Here is a 24,149-nt window from a genome sequence, read left to right on the forward strand (position 1 = left end):
CCCCTGAAGAAATTCCTGGAGAACTCAGGTGAAATATCGGGAGCAATCCCCGAAGGAATTCCTAAGGGAATTCCAGGAAACATTTCTAAATGCATCCTCGGGAGAATGCAAATCCTGAGGGAATCCCTGGGAAAAAAATCTGAAGAATTCCATGTCTGCAGTAATTTCTAGACAAATTTTTGAAGGAACGCTTGAATGAACTCCTAAAGGGTTCTTTGAAAGAAAAAAAAATGAAGGAATTCTTGGATTAGTTTTAGCAGAAATTCCTGCATAAATGCTTCAAATAATTCCATATGGAAATATTAGAGGTTTCTTCAAAGCGGAACGTTCTAGTTTCTTCTTCTTCTTGGCGTAACGTCCTCACTGGGACAAAGCCTGCTTCTCAGCTTAGTGTTCTATGAGCACTTCCACAGTTATTAACTGAGAGCTTCCTCTGCCAATGATCATTTTGCATGTGTATATCGTGTGGCAGGCACGAAGATACTCTATGCCCAAGGAAGTCAAGGAAATTTCCTTTACGAAAAGATCCTGGACCGACCGGGAATCGAACCCGTCACCCTCAGCATTGTCATACTGAATACCCGTGCGTTTACCGCCTCGGCTATATGGGCCCCTTCTAGCATTCACCATATAATATTCCTGACATTCATCCGATACGGATTCGTAAACAATTTAACAAAAGGTAACTTTCATTTATGGTCCACTCCCCCAACTTTGAATCCCTTTCGTCACGCTCTTCAAAATCGTTAAAAAATACCATAATTTGCAAAAAAAGGATTCAATCCCCAATCCAACGATCCAGCAATAAATTAAAAATTTGCACCACAAGGCCGTTTTTCATCTTTGAATACCTTGTACATCTTCGCCCACCATGGACCGACCGAAGAAGATCTTCTTCTTTAGCATCAGCTACGAGAAGAAAAATGCGACGATTTTGCATAAATTACAATCACCACTGACTGACTGCGCAGGGTGGCGGCACAGTCCTTGGACAATCAGTAACGGCTGATGGTCCGATGAAACCATAACCATCCCCCTTAAATTTTTTTTTCTTTTCTTTTTCTGTGTCTGAGGAAGATTCGATAAAATATTGACCATTGCAAAATTAATAACCGGTGATGTGAGCTTCCCCGTCCGCTTCGGTTGCAGGTCGGTGCCCGGAAGACGATTTTTGATCACCCGATTACGACGCATAATAGGTAATAATAAAGTGTCACTCATATATTTCCGCGGGTGAATAAGTGTCAAAAAAGCACTTGGGAAGTGTTGCCAGTTCTGCGAAAGCTAAGTTGAATGTCAAAATTACGGCAGGTTTGCTCTTTGTGTAATGAAATGTGGCAGTATGACTAAATTTTCAATGCATTTCAGTCTAATAAAAAAAACTGGCAACACTTCCCAAACGTCACCTATATATACTCTTAATCGTTTTTCCACGCAACATTCGCCGCAACAAGACAAATCAAGACCAACAATTGAAAAGACCGCATCAACATTTTGTAAACAAACATGTTTCCGTCGACTTAGGGCCATCTGAGCTCCACCCACACACTTAACCACCCAATAATCACTAACAGAAAGCGCAAACATCAAGCTTTCTGTTAATGGTGGTGAGATGCGTGGGTGGAGCTCAGAAGGCCTCAAGTCGACGGAAACGTGTTTGTTTACGCAATGTTGATGAGGCCTTTTCAACTGTTGGTCTTGAAATGCCTTCTGGTTCTACACAAAAGAAAATTACAAGATCATTACCGTTGTATGGCCACTGCGGCTTTTCATCGTGCAAAATTGAAAATGCGGCAGCCCAAATCAATCATCATGTTGTGAAGGCGCGCAGTTACATGTGATGTCGTCACCGCGATCGCGCTGGTTGCACTGTTGAAGCCGTTGCTCATACAGGAACAGGGCGTTGTTGTTGCGTTGCACCCGGTTTGCGTGAGATTTCTTCTACTGACTGGAAAACGGAGCTGCAGAATCTGAGTCTGTTAAGATGTGAATAGTGGCGTGCTTGAAGCTGCTTTGTGCGCACGTTTGTGCGCCGTACTGGGGGCGTCAAAAGACGATAATTGAGATTTTCAGCACGAGAAAATTGCTTTTATTTTAAGACAGAGACTGGGACTCGCGAAGACGGTCTTCTTTTTCTCCATTTTGTTATTTATTTCTTCTTCCTATCTGTGTTGACATTATGTTTTGGGCTGGTGGTTCAAACACGTACGTGACCGCATCACCTCACATGCAGTGTGACTGAATCCCATTCACGCACAAAATCATGTTGAGGTGAAATTTTGCATCGCCAGCAATCGCCAAGCAAAGTAATCATTGGAATATTTTGTTTTTGATTTATTTTTGACAGTACAGGAGAAGAAAATGCTGCTCGGAGTTAATTTTGGCTTCATAATTTATCTCGGATAGCAATACTTTCCTCGTTTTAGGTAACGTAATCAAACGGGCTACAACTGACAGCTTAGTTGGGCTACACTTGACGTTGCTTTTTTTCCTCTTCGCGAGTCTCGTCTCAGGTGGAAACCAGGGGTAGTAGGGTATGTGTGCCATCAGTAATCTCACGCTCCCATATTCATCCTATTCGAAAACAAGCGATTACGGCACCGATTGATTCCGTTCTTTTTGTTTTCATGGGTGCTCACTTCTAAAAAAAAAATACAAAAATAAGAAACAAAACAAACAGCGCTGCAATTCTTTGTTTTTCGTAGGATGAAAATGGGAGCCACATGCTTAATAAGGGAACCAATACCCTAGATGGCTACCAAGCTGCGTTGCTGGATTCTGATCAAACTGCAAAAAAAGGGCCTTTTCGTTTGACAGGTTCATGTATGGAATGGGCCTTTTCGTTTGACGTCTTAAGGACAGACTTGTTAGAATCCCAAAATGGCCGACTTTGGCACCTACTAACGATTTCGAGCGCACAAATCTCTCGTAAACAAAAGCAACGCACCTGATCTTCTTATTTCAAGCTTGTTACAAGTGAGCAAGAACAGAATAATAAAAGGCATTGTTGTTTGAAGCTTGCTGCTTGAGATTTGTGCGATTGAAGTTGTGATGCACTGTTAAAGCGGGATTACAAGACGTTTGTCCTTAAATCAGCTGATTTTTCGGGTCTTTGGCAGTTCTTCTATGGAGATGACAGGTCCGTACTACCAGCTGTTGTTCAACCTTTGTAAACAAATGCATATCACATGAAAAGGCCTATTGCTTACAACAAACAATGGCGCAAGCTCAAGTCTGTCATTTTCATCGGAGAACAACCAAAGACCTCCAAAATCAGATGATTTTGAACGTCTTGTGAATAGGCTTCTCTATTTTTTCAACAAAATTGGTTTTGGTTGCAAGCGTTGTTTTGATCTGGATTTCCACTGTTTGTTTACATTCAGTACCAGCTAGAGATGTCGCCCATGTTGGTCGGGAGAAACAAGGAGAGCTTTTCTCCGCCTGGGTTAGCTGTTTTGACTGGAGAGAATTTGTTTAGCACTTAATAATTTATTTGATCCTAACTTACAAAGTAGATGGATAGTTTTGACGAAAATGCGATCACGCCTGGAAGCGACTGCGAATAGAGCACTGCATTGTTTTGATTTTGTATTGGATATTGGCATTTACAGGCCTTGTTGTTTACAAAATTTCAAGAAGAGTGAAAGGGAGGGACAGAAATTCATGCAGAGTCCTATAACCGCTTTCAAAACAAGGAGCAAGGTTTGTGTTTTCGTTAAGGTATAATAGAGCAAAGGTATGACAGTCAGCATGAACTGTTAAACTCTAAAATGTGTCACTTTATTCTGATGTTAAGTTGACACATTCCTGTGAGGTTGACTGGCGCTTTTAAATGGAGATGAATCTCGAACCATGGAGTCGCTTACCATACAAAATTGCATTAACGTTTTGAGTGCCACTTTTCGCCTCATTCACGTCTCACTTAAGTCTTGATGAGGATCAAAATTGCCCAAATTTTGAGCTCATCAATCCTTCCCTAGGAAACTGCTGATCCATCGTCCACCGACTACTTACCCAAATCATTACTCGCAGTAGCAACCATGGCAACAATTGCAAACACTGACAAAAATTACCTTACTTGTACGCACCTCGTGCACCTAGACCGACGATGATGGGAGATTTGTGCCTCACGATCGACGGTGGCGATAATCTCGACGAGCGCCCCTAAAAATGCTCTCCGGTACTCCAAAGCGCCCCCGACAATTGAGATTTTATGATAATTCAAAACGGTCGCGGAGCATAGGTCACGCTTGCGTATTGGTCAGTTTTGCGGTCTTCTGCCACGCCAGGCGGCTCCCGCGCCGCAAGAACACACTGAAACACAAATCGGCCCATTATTTATGGACTTTCGCCTCGGGCCGAAGGCGTTCGGAGCGTTCTGGCTTGCTGCGACTGCCATGTTGAGGTTATGTTTGGCGTTGTGCGCAGGGCACGAGCGCTGCGTCATCTGCGCGATCGGCCGTCTTCAGTGCGCGGGGGCGGCATTGCAAAACGTGTTGCGAAACTCAATTATCGCAATGCGTAGGTGACACAGACGGTGGTTTCCATGGCTGCGCGGCGGCGAGGGCGTAAAACTGTAACAAGGGCGACTTGTCCGGCTCGGGTTGCTGCATCCTCCCCGATTGTATTGTCTACCGGAAAAGGGCGCACTGAGCGGCGGCCGGTGAGCTGAACCGGTTTTGCGCACTGGTTGGTGCGTGTTGTCATTGGCGAGTAGGCTGTTATGGTGGGAGAAAAGGCTTTTGAAAGCTCTGTAGAGGACCTCTTCACCACGACGGTTGTTGTTCTCATTTGAATGAGTGGTTTTCACTTGGTTGTGTTGGGGGCGCTCGAGTACCAAGCTAGGGCCCCGATCGGTCAGTCGGAGTCGGTAGAAAGCCAAACAAAACAAACGAACTTGCGGCCGAATAGGAGGAATCGAGGAAACAGAGAAGAATGCCCGAAAGCGGATAAACATCAATAATTCGCTTTAAATCTTGGCTTTTGCTTCCAAAATGGATTGTAATCAAAATATTGTTGTTATTAGAGTAAGAAATGAGTGCAAAGAGAGAACAAAAGGCTCTCTCTCTCGCAATGCGATCTTATCCGATGATCGCGCAGCGCAGTTGGTGGTGAGCACGAGAAAACGACGTCGACGACTCGAAGCCCTCAAAACACACGATCGATCGATCGATCATTATTTCGTTGTCCGTCGGCGGCCGCTGCCCAGGCTCACGATCGTCTGTTTGATCCAGGGTAAAAAGTGTTCCACGTTCACCAAGCCGAAGTAGTCACTGGTATTGCAGCCGGCCGTTTCCGTATAAACCCGGCTGGTGAACGAGATGATCCCACGCAGAAACCAGCTCTGGCCGCTGCGGAAGAACATACCGCCACCAGCGTCGCCAAAGCAAGGAGCCGTTCCTGGAAATGATGGTTGAAGTTACTTATGATCAAGATGAAGGGTGAAAATTTGGATCGGACCTACCGTTTTGTAGTCCGGCGCAGTACATTCCATGGTTAATGTTCCGACTGAAGAAATCCCTATTACTCTGGAGGCACGTGAGAATGGGAATGACCGGAACTTGAGCGCTTTGCAATGTGTCCGAGAGTTTTCCGGCTTCGTAGAATCCCCAGCCGACGATTGTTCCTAAGCTGTCTTCGAACGTCTCTATCTTCTGAACAGACGTCGGCATACATGCCGGTTGAATGTAGTCCGAATAGTTCGCTAGAGTCTTCAGCTTCAGAATACCAATATCGAATTTGTTTTCTCCCTCCTCATAGCTGTCGTGGACAACTGCTTGACTGATCGGGATCTGCCGTGTCTGAGCGAAGGATTCCTGCAAGTTGTGCTGACCTAGCTCAACCAATATCGCGCCTTCAGGTTTGTCAACACCGTATCTTGCACAAGAAGCCGTTGTCAGAACGATATTTCTTTGAATCAACGTGCCTCCACACGTGTACTTCCTAGTTCGACCTCCATCGCTGACGTGGTAAACCGCTACATGCCAGGGCCACTCTCCTGGAACCGTCTCCGTTCCTTTCACAATCAGAGCTTGCTTCGTAATCTTCCGTATTCCACAATACGTTGGTGGATCCCGACGCACTACTAGTGCTTCATATTTCGAACAGCTGACTACCGCCAAAACCAGCGCGAAAACTAGAACAACGTCCTTCATCGTTACGCGATCGAGTACAACTGATCGACTTATTCCAAGTACCTACAGCTAGGATTTCCCCAAGCGTGGACGCTGATAAGCGAAGTTCGTTAGGTCACCACCACCGCTTGATAACTGCGAGTATTGCGCATTCCGCTCCATAAACAAACACTTTGCAATTCAATCGCGATTGGGGCGAACTCCTCCGAAGTCAATAGCTGACTCGTTAGTTCCAGTACTTAAAATTAATCACCGCCATGCTATACCCCATGTGCCAGGACCACACGCGAAGTCCCAACAGAAGCCCATCGATAAAACTTAAGAGAACCCATAATGTCCAGTCATCATTCTCCGAATGCAATCATCTCGCGTGCAACTGCGCGCCGATGAACTGAATGCCGAACAGGCAGTCGAACAGTCGTCAGACGACGGACGGAGTACGAGAGAGACAAAAAGGGCGAAAACAAACGACAATCCTCGCCATAAAAACAAAAGGAAACCTGCTGACGATGACGATGTTGCCTGTGCGGCGTTTATACAGCGATCGTCGTCGTTTGCTCGCACGTTCGCGTGTTCATTCCCTGGAACATAAACATAAAATTAATCCGAGCACTGTGGATTATGAATCTACCGTCTCGACAGGAGAGTGCTTTCTCTCAGCTTGATCTGACATGGAATAGCGAAATAGGCCTTTTCATGTTGTAGATCCATGTATGCATTTGACGAACGACAGTGGGCCTTTTCATTTGACATCTTAAATCAGCTGATTTCTCGGGCCTTTGACAGTTCTCCCTTGAAAATGACAGTTTAGCGTTTGCGCCTTTCTTCGGCAGTTGTAAACAATGTCATGCGCGGATCTGTCAACTGAAAAGGCCTGTTACAAACACTGAACTGTCATTTCCGTGAGAGAACTGTCAAATGATCTGTTTAAACTTTCAACCAAGTTCAGCCGTCAACAGAGCCCTTTGGTTGTGATTCATAAAGGCCTTTTTATTGTGATATTAACCCTTTTCAGTAACTGGAGCAGAAAATTGTACCACGATTAGCGAAGTAGGCTGTACATCGTTCATACTCCATTTTTGCACTAGTTGGGCGCAACTGTCATCCAAGAAACCTTGAATATGCAAAGTCCTTAAATATCTCGCATCAATCGCTCTGCCATTGTTGTTTTTTTTTTTCACCCAGCACACTCGACTCGTTTGCATTCCATCGCTCATAAGCCACCCACACACCCAGAATAACCCTTAAGTTGCATTCACACTGAGAGAGACACTGACTGGCGCGGAATGCTCTTCTTCATTTTTTCCCTCCTAAACGCGATCTGCCCGCAGCACCGCACAGATGCTTTGGCTTTGCTTACACTTCAAATATTTTTGTTTTTGTTTGTGACACCCATGGCGAACGAAAACAACAACGTCGTCGTTGCCGTCGTCTGGTTGCAGTCAGTACCGCACGTTATGCAAATTTCATTGCATCTCTCATTCCTTCTATATATAATGAACCACCGAGAGACTCGATTTGTTTACATTTTGAATCGGGATCACCGCCGCCTACTTCGAGGGCAGTGGTAGGTGGTTGTCGCGCGCGTCGATCTTGGCGGGCGGAAGTTTGACCGATCGCCGTACCGTCGCCAAGAAAGCAACCTGTCAAAAACCGCCTACTGGGGATCGTTTCTTCTGACTACTTATTCCTTCAGATTACCACAGGGAAGTAGGAAGAGTATTGCACACGTTGTCGTCGTTGCTGTTGGTTTTGTCAACTCGTTTCCATTCCGGTTCAAAATGTCAACGCAGAAACGTGATGAACATTTTCAAGTGCGGTTCGTCTCCTGGATTAATAATAGGTCATTCCTCTGTCGAATTTTATCCTCATGATGATATTTTTATCAAACTAACGGGAAAGGCCTATTTGCTGACGCGGAGAAACTCGACTGCGCATTTCCTCTTCGGCTTCTTGTTTATGGCTAGTTTCCACCTGGTAAGTACTGTGTAAAAAGATAGGACAAGTAATGGTCACGTAAAACATTTGCAATCAAAATTACTTAAGCGTTCGCAGTTGATAAGTAATTTGCAGCCAGAAAGATTTGCCAACAGATGGCACTGTCATGCGATGCTGTCAGTTATGTTGTTAATTTTCCGTACGGAATAATATGTCGATGTATTATTCCGTGAGTTAAAGTGGCATTTCTCTTTCATTTTTGTTTCTTTTTTCGCCCCAAAGACATCAGGGTGCATTAAGCTGTTAGTACACAGGGGCCTTAGGCATGTGGTACACAGCGTCAAATATTTTATTTATTTATTTGATTGACGTCAAATAAATAAAAAAAAATGACAAGGAAAGAACTCAAGAAACAACATCAGTTTGAAGCGGAAAACGCAATGGGTTCGGCAATGGAATGCGGAAGCACTGCGGTACGTACTAAAAAATCCGCAGGTTTGCCCGAGGGGCGATTCACTTATGTATTTTCGATGCAGGCTGATGTATTGAAAAGTGAATTTGTGTATTTTTTGTGAATTTTTGCGTATTTTTGGTAATAGTGTATTGTTTTGCACTTTTATGAATAAACTTGTATTGATGTGTATTTTTTGTTTTTATGCGTATTTTTTGAATAATTTGCATTTTTCGCATTTGCATTCCTGTTGTGATTAAATGCGAGATTAAATGTTTGTAAACAAGAAGAAAATGCATTTGCAAGTGCGTTGCTGTTACGAGGATTGTTTTCGAAATCATTGAGATCTTCACTCCATTTTTTTTAGTTCGTTAGCTCAGCAAATTGCCATGACCGTCCAGTTTCCTAAAAGCAAGTCGGCTTTTCGGGCCCGTATGAAGTTGATCACCAATATTAACTTCTTTTCCCGATCAGCCTAGATAGCTGTGTAGTGTCGGTAGCGGTTAGTTCAACTGGCTAAGAATAGCACTACGGACCGCCTGTTCCAGTGGTAGGAATCCACTAATCAGGTGACCCCTAATTCATGGTGTTATGCGGCTTTACGCTTACCGTGCCTAGGAATGAATGGTTAGGGGGGTCTTATAAAAACCTAATCGCAAACGGAGCCTGTGGAGTACCAGGGCACCCTCCACAGTATTTGCCCTTACTGTGCTAACCGGAGCAATAGCGCGGTGGACCTTGTTTTTCTCCGAGACAATCAGCTGCCCTTCTTCAATCTCATACTTGAGGCTGAATAAGGGCGGGATTATGAAGATGTTATTAATTAGTTTAGATTTTCACCTATATGGTTTCGCATTATGCGTTTTACACAGTGTATTCTGTGAATCCTCGCCTTTGGCGCACTCAAATCGATACCGATCTGGCTTTATTGTTGCTGTTCTTTTTTGTGCTGTGATTGTTAAGAGTTTAATCTTGCCTAGTTTGGGTAGTGGCTACGGTTAGGATAGCTCAGATCAATCTTCAGCACAAAAGAACAGCAACGATCAATCTTTGTAGACTTATGCAAAATGGTACAGCCCAAGTGGCGTTAGTCCAAGAACCTTACTTTCGTAAGGGGAATTTCTATTTAGGAAACCTTGTGAATCCGGTGTTTGCTACTTTCAGTAAAAATGAAATGGCAAACTCACGTGTCATGCCTCGAGCATGTGTGCTTGTCAACAACGCAATCGTTGCTACACTCATCTCTGAACTAACTACCAGAGATGTATGTGCTATCACAATAGATGTATCTGTTGGAAACCTCAACAGGAAATACGTTTATTGTTCGGTTTATTTACCGCATGATGAACCATCCCCTACGGATGCTTTCAAGCAAGTCATTGCATACTGCACTTCAAAAGGCCTTCCGCTAATTGTTGGTAGTGATGCTAATGCTCACCATATAATCTGGGGCAGCTCAGACATCAATTTGAGAGGCTCCAGTTTGATGGAATACTTAAGTAGTACAGATCTTGGATTACTTAACATAGGCAACCGCCCAACCTTCATGGTATCTGGTAGAGAGGAAGTGTTAGACATAACACTTTGCTCTAGCAGAATTAGTCATGAGCTGACCAATTGGCATGTGTCAGATGAAGAATCTTTATCTGACCATCGTTACATCTTGTTTGAACATGTGAATGTTACTTCGCAAACTTTGCGTTTCAGGAATCCCCGGTCAACCAACTGGGATCTCTTTACCGATTTGGTTGCAGCCAAATTTCATGGATACTCACCATCAATTGACACTCCAAGTGATTTAGATGATGCCGTTGATACTACAACGGCCTTCATCATGGAAGCTTTTGAAGAAGCCTGCCCTCTGCGGTCTGTGAAGACCACGAGAGGAACCCCTTGGTGGAACTCTGATCTGGCGAAGCTCAGGAAACAATGTAGAAAGAGTTGGAACAGACGACGTTCGGCTGGATCGGAGGCTTTCAGGTCGGCTCGCAAGGCCTACCAGAAAGCTCTTCGGTCTGCTGAACGATCCGGCTGGAAAAACCTTTGTACAAATGTTTCCAGTCTGAGTGAAGCCAGTCGATTGAACAAAATCCTTGCAAAATCTAAGGATTTTCAAGTGAACGAACTTCGTTTGCCAAATGGTGATTTCACTTCCTCTGATGAGGAAGTTTTAGAATGTTTATTCAGTACACACTTCCCCGGATGTGTGGATATTACATCTTCGGATGAACCTGATGTCTTTTCTTGTATTTATGATTCTTTAGCTTCGGCTCGGAGTATCATAACTTTAGAATCGATTGAATGGGCACTTAATAGCTTTGCTCCTTTCAAATCTCCTGGGGCAGATGGGATTTATCCTATTTTGCTTCAGAAGGGATTTGATCATTTCAAACATGTTTTGAAACAGCTACTTGTTTGCAGTTTTGCTACAGGGTATATTCCCAAATCCTGGCGGGATATTACTGTGAAGTTTATTCCGAAACTGGGTCGCGCGTCGTATGAAGAAGCAAAGAGCTTCAGACCTATCAGTTTGACCTCTTTTCTTCTGAAATGCTTAGAACGCATAGTCGATCATCACATCCGTGATGTTCATCTGGCCAATGTGCCTCTTCATGTGAACCAACATGCTTACCAATCTGGAAAGTCCACTGTGACTCTTTTACACCAAGTTGTTTACGATATCGAGAAGGCATTCGCCCAAAAGCAATCCTGCTTGGGTGTTTTCTTAGATATCGAGGGTGCCTTTGACAACGTGCCTTTCGATGCCATATTGGAAGCCGCACGGGGTCATGGTATATCTCCAATGATTTCCAATTGGATTCACCAAATGCTCAAAAACCGACATCTCTTCTCGACATTGCGTCAAGCGGCGATTAGGAAATTGAGTGTTTGTGGATGCCCCCAAGGGGGAGTTTTATCACCACTTTTATGGAATCTCGTAGCAGATACGCTGTTGATGCAAATCAATAATAGCGGTTTTCCTACTTATGGTTTTCTTGACGACTACCTATCATTGTTAGTCGGTATGTGCATCAGCACCCTTTTCGACCTGATGCAAAACGCTCTTCAGGTAGTTGAGGGTTGGTGTCGCCAATATGGCCTTTCGGTAAATCCGAGTAAAACATCAATTGTTCTTTTCACGGAAAAGCGAAACCGTAATGGTGTTCGAACTTTACGTCTCTTTGATTCTGAAATCAATGTGACTGAACAGGTAAAGTACGTTGGAGTCATTCTTGATTCCAAGCTTTCCTGGACACCTCATGTTGAGTTCAGAATCAAGAAAGCTTGTATGGCCTTCGGGCAATGCCGGCGAACCTTTGGTACAACTTGGGGTCTAAAACTTAAGTATATCAAATGGATCTACACAACTGTTGTTCGGCCAATATTGGCCTATGGATGCCTTGTGTGGTGGCAAAAGGGCGAAGTGAGAACGGTCCAATCAAAGTTAGGCCATCTCCAAAGGATGTGCTTAATGGCGATGTCTGGAGCGTTCTGTTCAACTCCTACGGCAGCTCTCGAAGTTCTCTTTGACGTTGCCCCACTACACATTCATCTCAAACAAGAAGCACTTTCTTGCACTTACCGCCTATGGGTACTCGGTTTACTAGAGGAAACTCCTGTGAACCGCAGTTTAACACACACCTCGTTGTTTCCACTTTTGGTGAATTGGGACAAAGTTGTCCTTGCTCCAAGTGATCTTACAATTGCTTGTAATTTTCCATATAGGACATTTTCCACGAAATTCCCTTCCAGGGAAGAGTGGACATCTGGTTATCTGGAGAGAAGTATTTCAGACGGCATCGTATGTTACACTGATGGCTCCCTTCTCGAAGATCGAGCAGGTGCTGGTGTTTATTCTCGTGAGCTAAGACTGTATCAGTCTTATTCACTTGGCAGACACTGCACCGTTTTTCAGGCCGAAATCTTTGCTCTTATGTGCGGAGTGCAATCAGCACTTCAGCAGCACGTAATGGGCAAAGTAATATACTTCTGTTCAGATAGCCAGGCTGCTATTAAAGCACTTGCTTCGGCCAACTCCAGGTCGAAGATAGTTATCGCTTGTCGAACTCAAATTGAGGAGTTGAATTCAGCAAACGCTGTTCACCTTGTATGGGTACCTGGCCATTCTTCCATCGCTGGAAATGAATTGGCTGATGAGTTAGCTCGCACTGGAGCATCACATGACTTCATTGGCCCTGAGCCAGCTATTCCGGTATCCAAGTGTTGGGTGAAGCTTCAGATTGACACCTGGGCTGCCACTCAGCACAAACAATACTGGAATAGTTTGGAGTCATGTCGTCAAACAAAATTGTATTGTACTGAGCCATCTCTAGGGGTGGCAAAGTATCTAACAAATCTGTCAAAGCAAAATTGCAGCATGCTGGTCAAAGCATTGACTGGCCACTGCCGACTCAGTTATCACATGGCGAATATTCAGCAAGCTGATTCATTTGCATGTGATAGCTGTGAATCCGATTATGGAACTTCGTATCATTTAATATGTAACTGTCCAGTTTTTGCGCAATTGCGTTTCCGAGTACTCGGGAAACACTTATTAAGTGAAACTGACTTCAGAAACCTGAATCTTCAGGACGTTCTGTTGTTCTTGACCCGCTGTGGTAAAGAGCTATAGGCTCTCTTTACGCTTTATGCATTATCACAGTGCCCTTTTCAGGGCGCTGTTCGAACCCATTGTGGCACGCTTATGCGTTATTACAGTGTCCTTTTCAGGACGCTATGTGAACCCATTGTGGTACGCTTTTGCGAGTATGACGATCCTATTCCCTTACCTGTCCTTTCCCATGTCCTATCCTTTTTCCTTCCCTTCTCCGTCAGGTAAATGATGAATAGGCTCGTGTTCATGGCGATGGCACAAATTTCCCGAATGGAGGAGAACGTGCCTCTAGAGCCGACCTACTGATACCTGATAGTACACAGGGGCCTTAGGCATGTGGTACACAACGTCAAATATTTTATTTATTTATTTGATTGACGTCAAATAAATAAAAAAAAATGACAAGGAAAGAACTCAAGAAACAACATCAGTTTGAAGCGGAAAACGCAATGGGTTCGGCAATGGAATGCGGAAGCACTGCGGTACGTACTAAAAAATCCGCAGGTTTGCCGGTTTGCCGCTGCGCCATAGGCGCCAACTTGTGAAGTAGTTGGGGGGTCGAAGCTCTCCAAAATTGGACAAAATTCAACTTTTTCAGTCCAATGCACTAGTTTTCACGTGGATATGCCTAAATAAGATGAATTGCATCGATATTTTCCGCATTCGATTGGTTTTGAAAGGCCTTGCCCCCCAACTACGTCACAAGTTGGCGCGTATGCGCTACGGCAAAACACAATGAGCGCGGATATCCTGCGGTTAATTTCAGAACATCTCCAGCTCGGTGAATATGTTTGTTTCCTGGAAGAAAGGAAATATGTAAGAATCTGCAGCATTGCTCTTGCTATGTTTTGCTTTATCAAAAGAAATCTGAGGTTTTCTTTTTATCGAAAATTCCTAAAAGAGTACTCTCAGGAGATTCCCGATATTTCCTCTAGAATGTCCCCCAGGAGTTAACGGAAGTTCATCCAGAAGTTCTCCTCCAGTTCTTCCTCCAGGAGATTATCAGGAATTCTTCCGGATTTTCCCGGATATTCCCGTGGGAGTGCCCCGGAAAATCCTCCAGGGATTCCCCCGGGAAATCATCCAGAAATTTTCAGGTTCTTCTTTCAGGAAACCCCCATTAAAACTTCCGGGAGTTCCCCGGGAATGCCTCCAGAAGTTCCCCGTTAATTCCTTCAAGTGTTTGCCGGGAATATATCCAGGAGTTCCCCGTGAATTCTTATAGGAGTTCCCCGGGATATCCTGCAGAAATTCCCTTGGAATTCCCCAATGAGTTCCAAGAAATTCCTCCAGGAGTTTCCCACGAACTCATCTAAAATTACCTCGGGAATTCCACCAGAAGTTCACCAATAATTCTACCAGGAATTTTCCTCTGAAATTCCCGTGCAATTCTTACAGAATTCCTGCAGGACTTTCCTGGAGGGATTCCTGGAAGAATTGCCCGGATCCGAAGGAATTTATGGAGCAATCATCAGAGCATCTTCTGAAGCAAATCTCCAGAAATTCCTTCTGAGATTTTTCCAATAATTCTTCCAAAAAATCCTCCGGAAATTCTTTTGGAGATTCCCCCGGAAATTCTTCCAGACATTTCTCCGGGAATACCTCCAGAGGTTTCTCCGGAAATTCCTTCAGGAATTCTTCCGGAGATTCCTCCGGAAATTCCTCCGGAGATTCCTCCAGAAATTCCTCTGGAGATTCCTCCAGAAATGCCTCCAGAGATTCTTCCAGGAATTCCTCATCAAGGAATACCTCCGGGGATTTTTCCTGGAATTTCTCCGGAGATTCCTCCAGATATTTTCCGGAGGTTCCTCCAGGAATTACTTCGGAGATTCCATCAGGAATTCCTTCGGAGATTCCTCCCGGAATTCCCCCAATTCCTGCCGTAGTTTTATTGGAGATTCCTCCAGGAAATTCTTCGTAGATTCCTTCAGGAATCCTCCCAGTGATTCTTCCGAGGAATCCTTGGAGAAATTCCTGGAGGAATCCTCAGAGGAATTCCTGGAAGAGCTCTCGGAGAAATTCCTGGACCTCCGGAGGAATTCTGGAAGAATCTCCGGAGGAATTTTTGGAGCAATTTCTGGAGGTATCTCCGGAGGAATCCCTGAATGTATACCTGGAGGAATCTTCGGAGAAATTTCTGGAGGAATCTTTGGAGGAATTATTGGAGAAATCTCACTGATGCCACTCCTGGTGTAATCTTAAAAGAAAATCCTGGAGTAATACCAGAAGAAACTATAGGAGGAACCCAAAAATTTACTCCTAGAGGAGATCTAGAAGGAGGTTCTGGAGGAATACCAGAAGAAGTTGCTGGAGGAAGGATTTTCTCTGCGAAATCCCAGAGAAAAACCTTCCAGAAGATTCATCACAAAGAATCCTTCGTGAATCTTCATAAAATTTCTCGTGAAGCTTTGTTCCAGTATTTCTTCAACAACTCCATAAAGTAACCGCCTGAGTTCCAGCAGAATTCCTGCCATCGTAGTCCGAACGCCTAAATTGCAGAATTTTTAATTAGTATCTAACCTTAGTTCACTCTGTAATACCTGAGGGATGCGAATAGAATCAAAACGGTTGTCAAAATATCTCCATGCACCGCTGTCAAAATATCTCCGTCGAGCTGTCACAGCTCCAACAGCTACTGTTCTAATGCGATTCCACCCGTCGGAAACGTATTGCCACAATATTTTTCTGAACAAGTCAAACACGACATGACAAAGTGCAAGGGTCACGTGGGAAGCAAGGCAAATAATAAAAACTGTTATTAGTGCATTGTAGTTTATTTTGAAACGACGAAACATTTAAATGTCCACCGCAAATTAGAAATGGATAAACTTTGAACAACAGAAATATTTTGGAGTCATGGAGAGATTAATCATGTTTATCTTTTTCAAACAGCGTCGCGACGGCGTGTTTGACAATTGCACCGACGGTGGCGGTGGCATGAAAATTAAACACTCGTGCGTGTTTTCAAACCGAGCGTCAAAAGTGGTGTACGTTAGTTAAATAGCTTGAAAAATAAAACCGTTCCTATTCGCAGCCCCCAGTGTAATACTATTAGAAGCTCCCCCAGAATTCCAGCGTAATGTCTCTAATCAGTATTTTCCTTGGAAAGCTTCACAACTCCGTTGGAATCTCACTATCTGGATTTTCCCCAGAAGCCCACCCAAAAGTTTAAAATTTAATCATTTTCCCTACACGCGCGCGAAAAAGTACATTTAAATTTCAATAACATTTCCTGAGGAAACGAACGAAGTCCAAATCGTAAACAACCTGGTGCCCTTTTCTTCACATCCTTCTTACAGCATCGTTTCGTTAAGAGGCTGTCAGTTAAACCAATGTCAAAATTACTTACGGAAAAAGGTGAAATTTTACTTGAGCGCTCTACTTGGCAACAGGAAACTTAACTTAACTACCGCACTACACAGAAACAAAAAACACGACTAATGGTGACAGATGAGAGATGTTAAAACAATTGACTTCTCCGGCGCAGTTGCATCGCATCTTTCCTCATTTGTTGAACAACGGCAAGTGAATAAGGGAAATGAAACAAGTTGTGCGCTGGGAAGCAACATGCGACGATGAAGACGACGACTACGCGCAGTGACAGAATAGTAATTGACTGAGTGCTGCGAATAGAAACGGTTTTATTTTTCAAGCTAGCCAACACACAACTTCCCACTCGCGGCACACAGCTTGTAAACACGCACGAGCGTTCAATTTTCTTGCAACCACCTCTCTCAGCTCGGTTGTCAAACACGCCGTTGCGACGCTGTTCGGAAATGGTAAACATGATCAACCCACCATCATTCCAATTTTGTTCTCGTGTTCAAAGTTTATTATTTTCCATTCGCGATGGAAATTTTGATGAATAGTTTTTACAAAATTAGCTAAAATAGGCTCAAAACAATGTTTATCCTTCTCCTCGCTTTCCAACGGCTTGACAGCGGCAAATGGAGATATCGTGACAACAATTTTGATTATATCCGCAGCACCTAGATAACAATACTTTTCAATCAATCACACAGATTCAACAAGGTTTAACATAACCTCTATCTTCAATGTTTGGCTCCCGATGTTTGGCTCCCGCTGAGAGAGCATATTGAGTCAGTCCGCGAGACTCAGGTAATTGACGGTAACAATGAACTACAACTACGAGGATGGAAAGGGGCGGGGGCAGCAAAACACACAACACAAGAAATGTCAAGTGTCAAAAATGGGTCTGAGGAAGACGTGGGTTTGGCAAATGTCATGAGATGTTTTGGACGGGTGGAAATGGCTTCTTATCAGTCTTGGTCATGGAACATAGGCCTTTCCACAAGTTTCATAAACAGGTGTGTATTAAACGCAGTTTGACAGTTCTCTTATGGAAATGTCAGTGAATGCAACTGTTGTTCGAAAGCTGTTATCAAGGAGAACATGAACTTGACATTTGAAAAGGCCTTTTGCGTTTTTTTATTCAGTGGGCACAATACTAAAAAGTAGATAAACCTGCTTCATGTAAAATGGCAAGGTTGTCCGCATAATTCCCGTGTTTCCGTTGAATCTGACAGTTTACCATGGATCAAGTTTAAAATTCGACACTTACGGACGCCATTTGTTACATGATTTGCTTACAGATAAGGATTGAAATCTCTGAGATCTTTTCGAGTTACTAAACGACTTTAGGCAGATGTCTGATAGCTTGCTCCTTAATGGATAGTAAGTCAAACAGGCCTTTTCATTTGACAGGTTTATGTTTGCATTTGTTTACACTTTACTGAATGAAGTTGTAAACACATGTATGTTGTAAACACAAGACTTGTATTAACATTTCTACCGTAGAAAATCCGGTACATATGAAATTGTCATTTCCATAGAATAACTGTCAAATAACTGCCAAATAAGCTGTTTCGAAACGCTTCTTGAAAAGGCCTTTTAATAATTTCAACTGAATAGTTGTCTAGCAAGGCTTCACACCAGTCAAGACGGTGATCTTCTTAGAAGCTCACGATCGCGCTTCTTCAAATTGCAATTAGGCCGGGAACAATCCCAAATTGTCCATTTCCTACTCCGTCGCTCCCATCCACCAACTCGAGACCCTCAGCACAGACAAACAGACGTAACACCTTGAACGATTTTCATGGAAATCCATCGCCCAGTTCATACTACCAACACCTAGTGGAATAGTCGCACGAATCACTGTGTTGTGCAATATCGTCAACAGAAAGCGCTAGTGTTAAACGTCAAACACATAGAAAAACGATGCGTGCGCCTCTGGTTGTGAAAGCCACAACTATGAAAAATTAAAATGATCGTTCAAAGCGAGGTCGATTCAAATTTTACAAGTGTTACGTCTGTTTGCCTGTGCTCTCAGCGTTGCAATCGGTTTTCTTCTCCAACAGTGATGAAGACGACAATGTGTCGCGCACCGAACCAAGTGCGGAATGTGCAATACCGCACTCTTAATCGCACGATAATGCGCTCCGACTTCGTCGTCATCATCGTTGCCGTTTGGTGCAGAGACCTTACACGGCTTCTGTATGCGAATCGTATACGGATGTAAGAACGTGACTGTCGACTGACGAAAGAGACCATTTTTCCGCACTTACCCACATCAGAAGGTGAGAACCATCAGTAGCAACAGCTGCACAAATGCAGCACAGATGGAATTCACCCGGACAAATGATTATTTAATGACAAGATCGTGATGATAGCGATTGATGCTACGCCACACCACGGGTTTCTCCTGTGTGGAACTTCTGGATTTCTAGAAGAACCGTGGGATGGCGGCGCGATCGACAAGTGTCATCTTTCGGTTCTTTCTAGTTGTACCGTTTGCCACCGTTTGCAGCAGTGGCGCTAGTGAAAGTACAGTAAACGGTTTAGATTGCTCCGCAATCCTTCAGAGGATAAAACGGTGAGACACGGAAATTTATTGACTTGCTACCTTAAAGTTTCTTCCACAAGAAATCAAAAACTCCAGAAAAAAACAGGGATGTGAATCACGTCCAACTATTCCATCTCGGTCGGTCGATCGATCTTTTCCTCCGTCGCGTCGCCACTCGCCCGACCTGTCCATCGACGACCGCAAAAGGGATTGAATTTTAATTTGTGCCGAGTCCGTTTTCTCTGTCCTGTGGCCGGCCGAATGACCACCACACCGAATCGACTGACTTGGTTCTAGAAGGAGAAAAAATCGAACTTGATTGAATGTCGTTCGTTGGACTCGGCCGCCGATGTAATCGAATTTCTTCTTGGCGCAATTCAGATGTGTGGTTTTTTAGTTTTTATTTATATTGACAATACGCGCACGGTTCTGCAGCTTGTCGCAAATGAATAGTTGCGGTCGCAGTGGTTTGCTTCCTTCGTTAGGGGCCGTCCATGAACCACGAAGACTTTTTGGGGGGGGGTGTCTGACCAAAGTTTACGCTCCATACAAATTTCAAAATATTTGTATGAACAAAAGTCTACGAGGGGGGAGGAGGGGTCTGAGATGGCCAAATTTTGGTCTACGTGGTTTATGAACAGCCCCTTACCGGTTCGGTTGGTTTGGGAAGAAAACCAGGACAGATGACAGATCTGTGTACGGTTTGAGGTTAGAGGCACAGTAGACGTTCGGTCGGTGCAAACGGTTTAACTGCAATGCTTTTTAACTGTAAGTTCGGTAAGTGGAACAAATTTGCAGTTATCGTACACTGAAACCTCCATTTAAGTCCATGCATGGCTGATCGAAAATAATTTTTACCATACAAGCAATGAAAAAACTATACACTTTTATATTTTTTAACACTTCGCATGACAAAGGAGATTTGTCAAAAAATATAAAACTGTATAGTTTAGTCATTGCCTGCACGGTAAAAATTATTTTCGATCAGCCATGCATCGACTTAAATGGAGGTTTCAGTGTACCGCTATCCATCAAAACGGTGCGCCAAGTTAGCCCAAATGAACAGTCTAATGAATTTTGCGTTAATTTAACATCAACTGATGGGTTGTTGACGTCTGCCTGACGTTGCAGTTATCGAATTTTCTTTGCTAAGTAAAACGTAAACAAGTTGCAGTTATCTTCGACGTTGAAACATGCGAAAAAGGTTCGAAGTGTAAAAATTCCGGACGTCGAACAGTGTGTAAAAATCCCCATTAATTAATTAATTAACTCTCCCGTTAACCTAGCAAGGGTACAACAATTGTTAATGAGGCCATTTCACCAAAATCTCGACAAACATTCGTGTAAATATGGCACTTCACAAGTTGTTTAACTTCGAGCTCTGAAGAAGATCCAAACCCGAGAATCGAAACGTCGGCGATGAATTAAAATAAACAACGCTTATTTCTGTGACTGCAAGCCGAAACCATTCGATGTTCCACCAAAATCAGTCATCCAATAAACAAAAGTTGCAGCTATTGAACGTCTACTGTACACATGTCTGGATGGCCTATAACTATAGATAGGGCAGCAAGCAGTTCGAATGCATTATACGGTCTGCTGTACGACTTATTCAAATGCTTAGTGGTTACCTGGGTTTTAGTCTTCAAAGTTGTGATCATCACAATTAGAGGCGCGCGCATAGCTTTTCACTGCGTTTGACGTTTCACACTACCCAACTAACATTTTCAGCGCTATAAGCTTCAGTCATTTGCTTTCTGTTGTGTAACCATCGAGTTAAAGCAGTCCACGCTGAATAAAAGGAAAGCTAGTCAAATATAAATCATAAGCTAATACACGACTGCAAAACCATACAGCTACCAAACTCGGTTTTCAGAAATCCATTGCTTGTCACTGGGGCTGCCTTTACTCCACCCTATTCCAACTCCGGGAGATTTCCCGGAAGATGTGAAAACTTGAACACATCGAATAGGAGTTCCCACTAACAAAACAGCTGCTAATATACAGTACAATTCATTATATTGGCAAATCCCCAAACCAGCAGCGCTTTAAAGGCCGTTATGCAATTTTAATTACGGCTAGAAACTGCAATAAAGAAACTGTTGGTTTACCAACACGGCTTGTCGGATGTAAACATTATTGTCAAAACAAACTTTAAGCGGGATATATAGCTACTACACAAATTCTTTACAGCTATCCATGTATGTGCTGTGAAATTATTTGGGTTGCTTTTATTGCACTTTAATTCAATGCCGGAAGATGTGCAAATCGATTAAGAGTCCCAGCCACTACAACAGCTGCTTTTATACAGTACGTTTTGTAATGTTGCCAAAACACAAAACAGCAGCGCTTCGTAGCCGTTTAAAGAACACTCTTTCAGCTAGAAGCTGTGAAGAAGAATCTGTTGGCGCAACCACACAGCTTGTTCAATGTAAACATTATTGCGTTTGACGTTTCACAAGCTTTTACAGCAAGATGAAGTTGGGTAAGGTTTCTTGTGGCACAATTATGAAGCCTAGTCTGGAGTAAAACAAAACGGGCTATTTTCTATGTTATTTATATATAGCAGTGTGGCAGCGAGGACATCATCGGGACCAGTGGATACGGAGATCGGGAGTTCGATTCCAAGTAGCGGCAAGTACTTTCATTATTCAATTTTAAAAGTGATTATTCCAGTTCCACATGTATTGCGTCACGGTATCCATAACCTAATTATATTTAATCGTTCAATTTGGGGATGCCGTAAAACTATTATTTAACAACTGCGAAAAGGCTGAAAAAGCGCCTTCTCAAGATGTTATTCAGTTAGTGGTTACATAGGAGCCGAGAAAAGAGCTATGACTAGGTGGCATAGAAGCTGATCGCACAGCATGTACAAGCTGATTAAGTTCGCCAGATTCATTGGTATAGGGCTTGCATAGAAGCTTCCGTCCATATGTACAACACAGTAACTCAGCATCAAGCCGTATTAAGGACGCTTTGTTGACGTTTACATTCACAATAAATGTTAGTTGGGTAGCGCCTTCTGCGGATGTTGTTGCACAACACAGTGTTTCGTGAAACATGCCATCCAGGTGATGGTAGTGTTAATTGGACAATATATTTTCACGAAAATTGTACTGGGTGTTACGGCTGTTTGTCTGTGGATTGGTCCAAGGGCCTAGAACGAGATTTCTTCTGGAATTTTAATTAGAAACATTCAGGAATTTATTTAAAGATACATATATTCGAATATCTCTTCCAAGTTTTTCCCTCGTGATGTTCCTCCCTAGTAACATTTTAAAGTCAAATAGATTAGAAGAGGTTCTTAGAATAATCATAAAACCAAAATAAAAGGTATAAGCTTTTATGGCGGTTATCAAAACCTCTACAAGACTAATTGGTCGTCAGAATGTTACTTGGACTTCTAGCTATTGCTCTGTAGCACAGTCAAATAGACGTAGCATTCTATTAGTTCCCATCGTATACCGATTTAACAGTCAATTTCAAAATTTGATAGTTGGCCAACTGACCATCTGTGGCGCTAGCATCGTATTTGTTCGAGTTCGACTTTGTCCACTACCGCCACCTAGTTGATGGTTGGCCAAACTGAGTCTTTTTAGCATTGGGCGAACATAAATCGAAAAATGTTCGCAGTGTTACGTCTGTTTGTCTGTGGTAGCAGTTTAATCAGGTATTCCTTATTGAAGCTCTTCAATGATTCTAATAGAAATCTATCCAAGATACCAAATGGGATCCCATCTGCAATTTTTCCAGCGATTTGAATATTTATGAATTATTCAAAATTTCCGTAAGAGATTTATCCCTTAGAGGATTCTTCTAGGAAGAACCACAAAACATTCCTTCAAGCTGTTGCAGGCTAGCAGATCAAGGATTTTCTACAGAAACTTCTCCAAAAAGTCCCAATGGAATGTTTTCCAAGATCTCTTCAAGGAATTCCGCCATGAGTTTGTCCAGGAGCTTCTCCAAAAGTTTCACTGGGAAATGTGGACCGGGTTTTCCAGGAAATTCTCAGGAGTTTGAATCTTCTGATGCCAGTCAAAATATTCCCAACATTTTTTGTAGGAATTTTTCAAGTTTTTCATAAAATTCCTCAAACTAGTTTTTTTTTTCATTTTCTCAATAAGTTCTAATGAATCCCTCAAGCCGTTTATCTAATTTTATTCAAACAATTGCTTCTCTTCTATCCACAAGGAGTTTCTGCTGGAACTCCTTTTATATTTTTTAGAAATTCCTTTGATAATTAAACCAGGAGTTACTCTAGCAACTTTTTCATGGGTTCTTTTACAAAATACTCCTAAAACTCCTTTTGCAATCGCTTGAGAATTTTCTTCGGAAATGCCCCTTCGAGGAAGAATGCAGAAATTTATCTAGGAAATCTTTTTAGAATTGCGCCGGAAGCTCCTCGAGAGGTTTTTTTTTCGGAAATCGTCCAAAACTTACAGGAATTTCACCGGTAGTGTATCTAAAAACTCAGTGTATCAGTTTACACACACTATACTAAAATAATGATAAAATAACATAGTCGGAGCAAAGTCGATCCAAGGCAAAAATGAAAGAGCTTAAAAGTTACGGTAGGTGAAGCTCGCCTAATTGCCATAGTTTTTGTGCATCATTGATTGATTGATTTGTCTTTATTATGATTATTATTATTATTTCAGCCCTTGGCTGATGGTTCGTCTCTTTGTGCATTAAAGTATCTTCTTTTTAACCCTTCGTGAAGCCTGAGCAATCGGCGAAATGACAATGACGCGTGTGTTACGCCTGAAAAAGTATCGATCAGAAGGAATTAAAACCTGCTGAGTGATTAATTTATCAGTTCGCCTTCCAAACCCTGTTAAAATTTATTCACGATTGCCAGGAGAAAAATTCAATTGAGAAAAACATGATAAAATTTCCAAAAGAACATCCAAAAAGATTTTCCCTGGATGCCCTGGAGGAACTGCCAGAGAAATTTCCAGAAGGACTTCTAGAGGAATTTCCAAGAAACACAAAAAGAAATCCCAGGTGATGACGCCTGATGTTGATTATTGACGGATTGAAAGAAAAAAAATCTGAAAGAATGTACTAAAAATATTTCTGAATGAATTCCTACAAGTAGTCTCTAACGTATCTCTTACAGGAACTCCTGATTCAAATTCTGAAGCA

The 24,149-nt window shown here is 42.9% G+C and overlaps 2 protein-coding genes across 2 annotated transcripts in view; one reads left to right on the plus strand and one right to left on the minus strand.

Moving 5' to 3' along the window:
* The window catches only part of LOC109623129 (fringe glycosyltransferase), a 193,130-nt gene that overhangs the window by 65,146 nt on the left and 103,835 nt on the right, over positions 1 to 24,149 (plus strand). The gene's annotated exons all lie outside the window — the stretch shown is intronic.
* On the minus strand, positions 4,977 to 6,346 carry LOC109623130 (coagulation factor XI). Its single transcript, XM_020077613.3, has 2 exons — positions 5,465 to 6,346; positions 4,977 to 5,400 (listed from the first exon to the last, which is right to left on the minus strand). The coding sequence occupies exons 1-2, from the start codon at positions 6,153 to 6,155 to the stop codon at positions 5,177 to 5,179; spliced, it is 915 nt and encodes a 304-aa protein (XP_019933172.3). The 5' UTR covers positions 6,156 to 6,346; the 3' UTR covers positions 4,977 to 5,176.

Source organism: Aedes albopictus, chromosome 2 (assembly GCF_035046485.1).
Source record: "Aedes albopictus strain Foshan chromosome 2, AalbF5, whole genome shotgun sequence".
Lineage (NCBI taxonomy): Eukaryota > Metazoa > Arthropoda > Insecta > Diptera > Culicidae > Aedes > Aedes albopictus.

Coding starts and splice junctions, on each gene's coding strand:
- LOC109623130 (XM_020077613.3), bottom strand. CDS start 6,155: ATGAAGGACGTTGTTCTAGTTTTCGCGCTGGTTTTGGCGGTAGTCAGC. Junction 5,401..5,464: donor CTGCGCCGGACTACAAAACG/GTAGGTCCGATC, acceptor CATCATTTCCAG/GAACGGCTCCTTGCTTTGGC.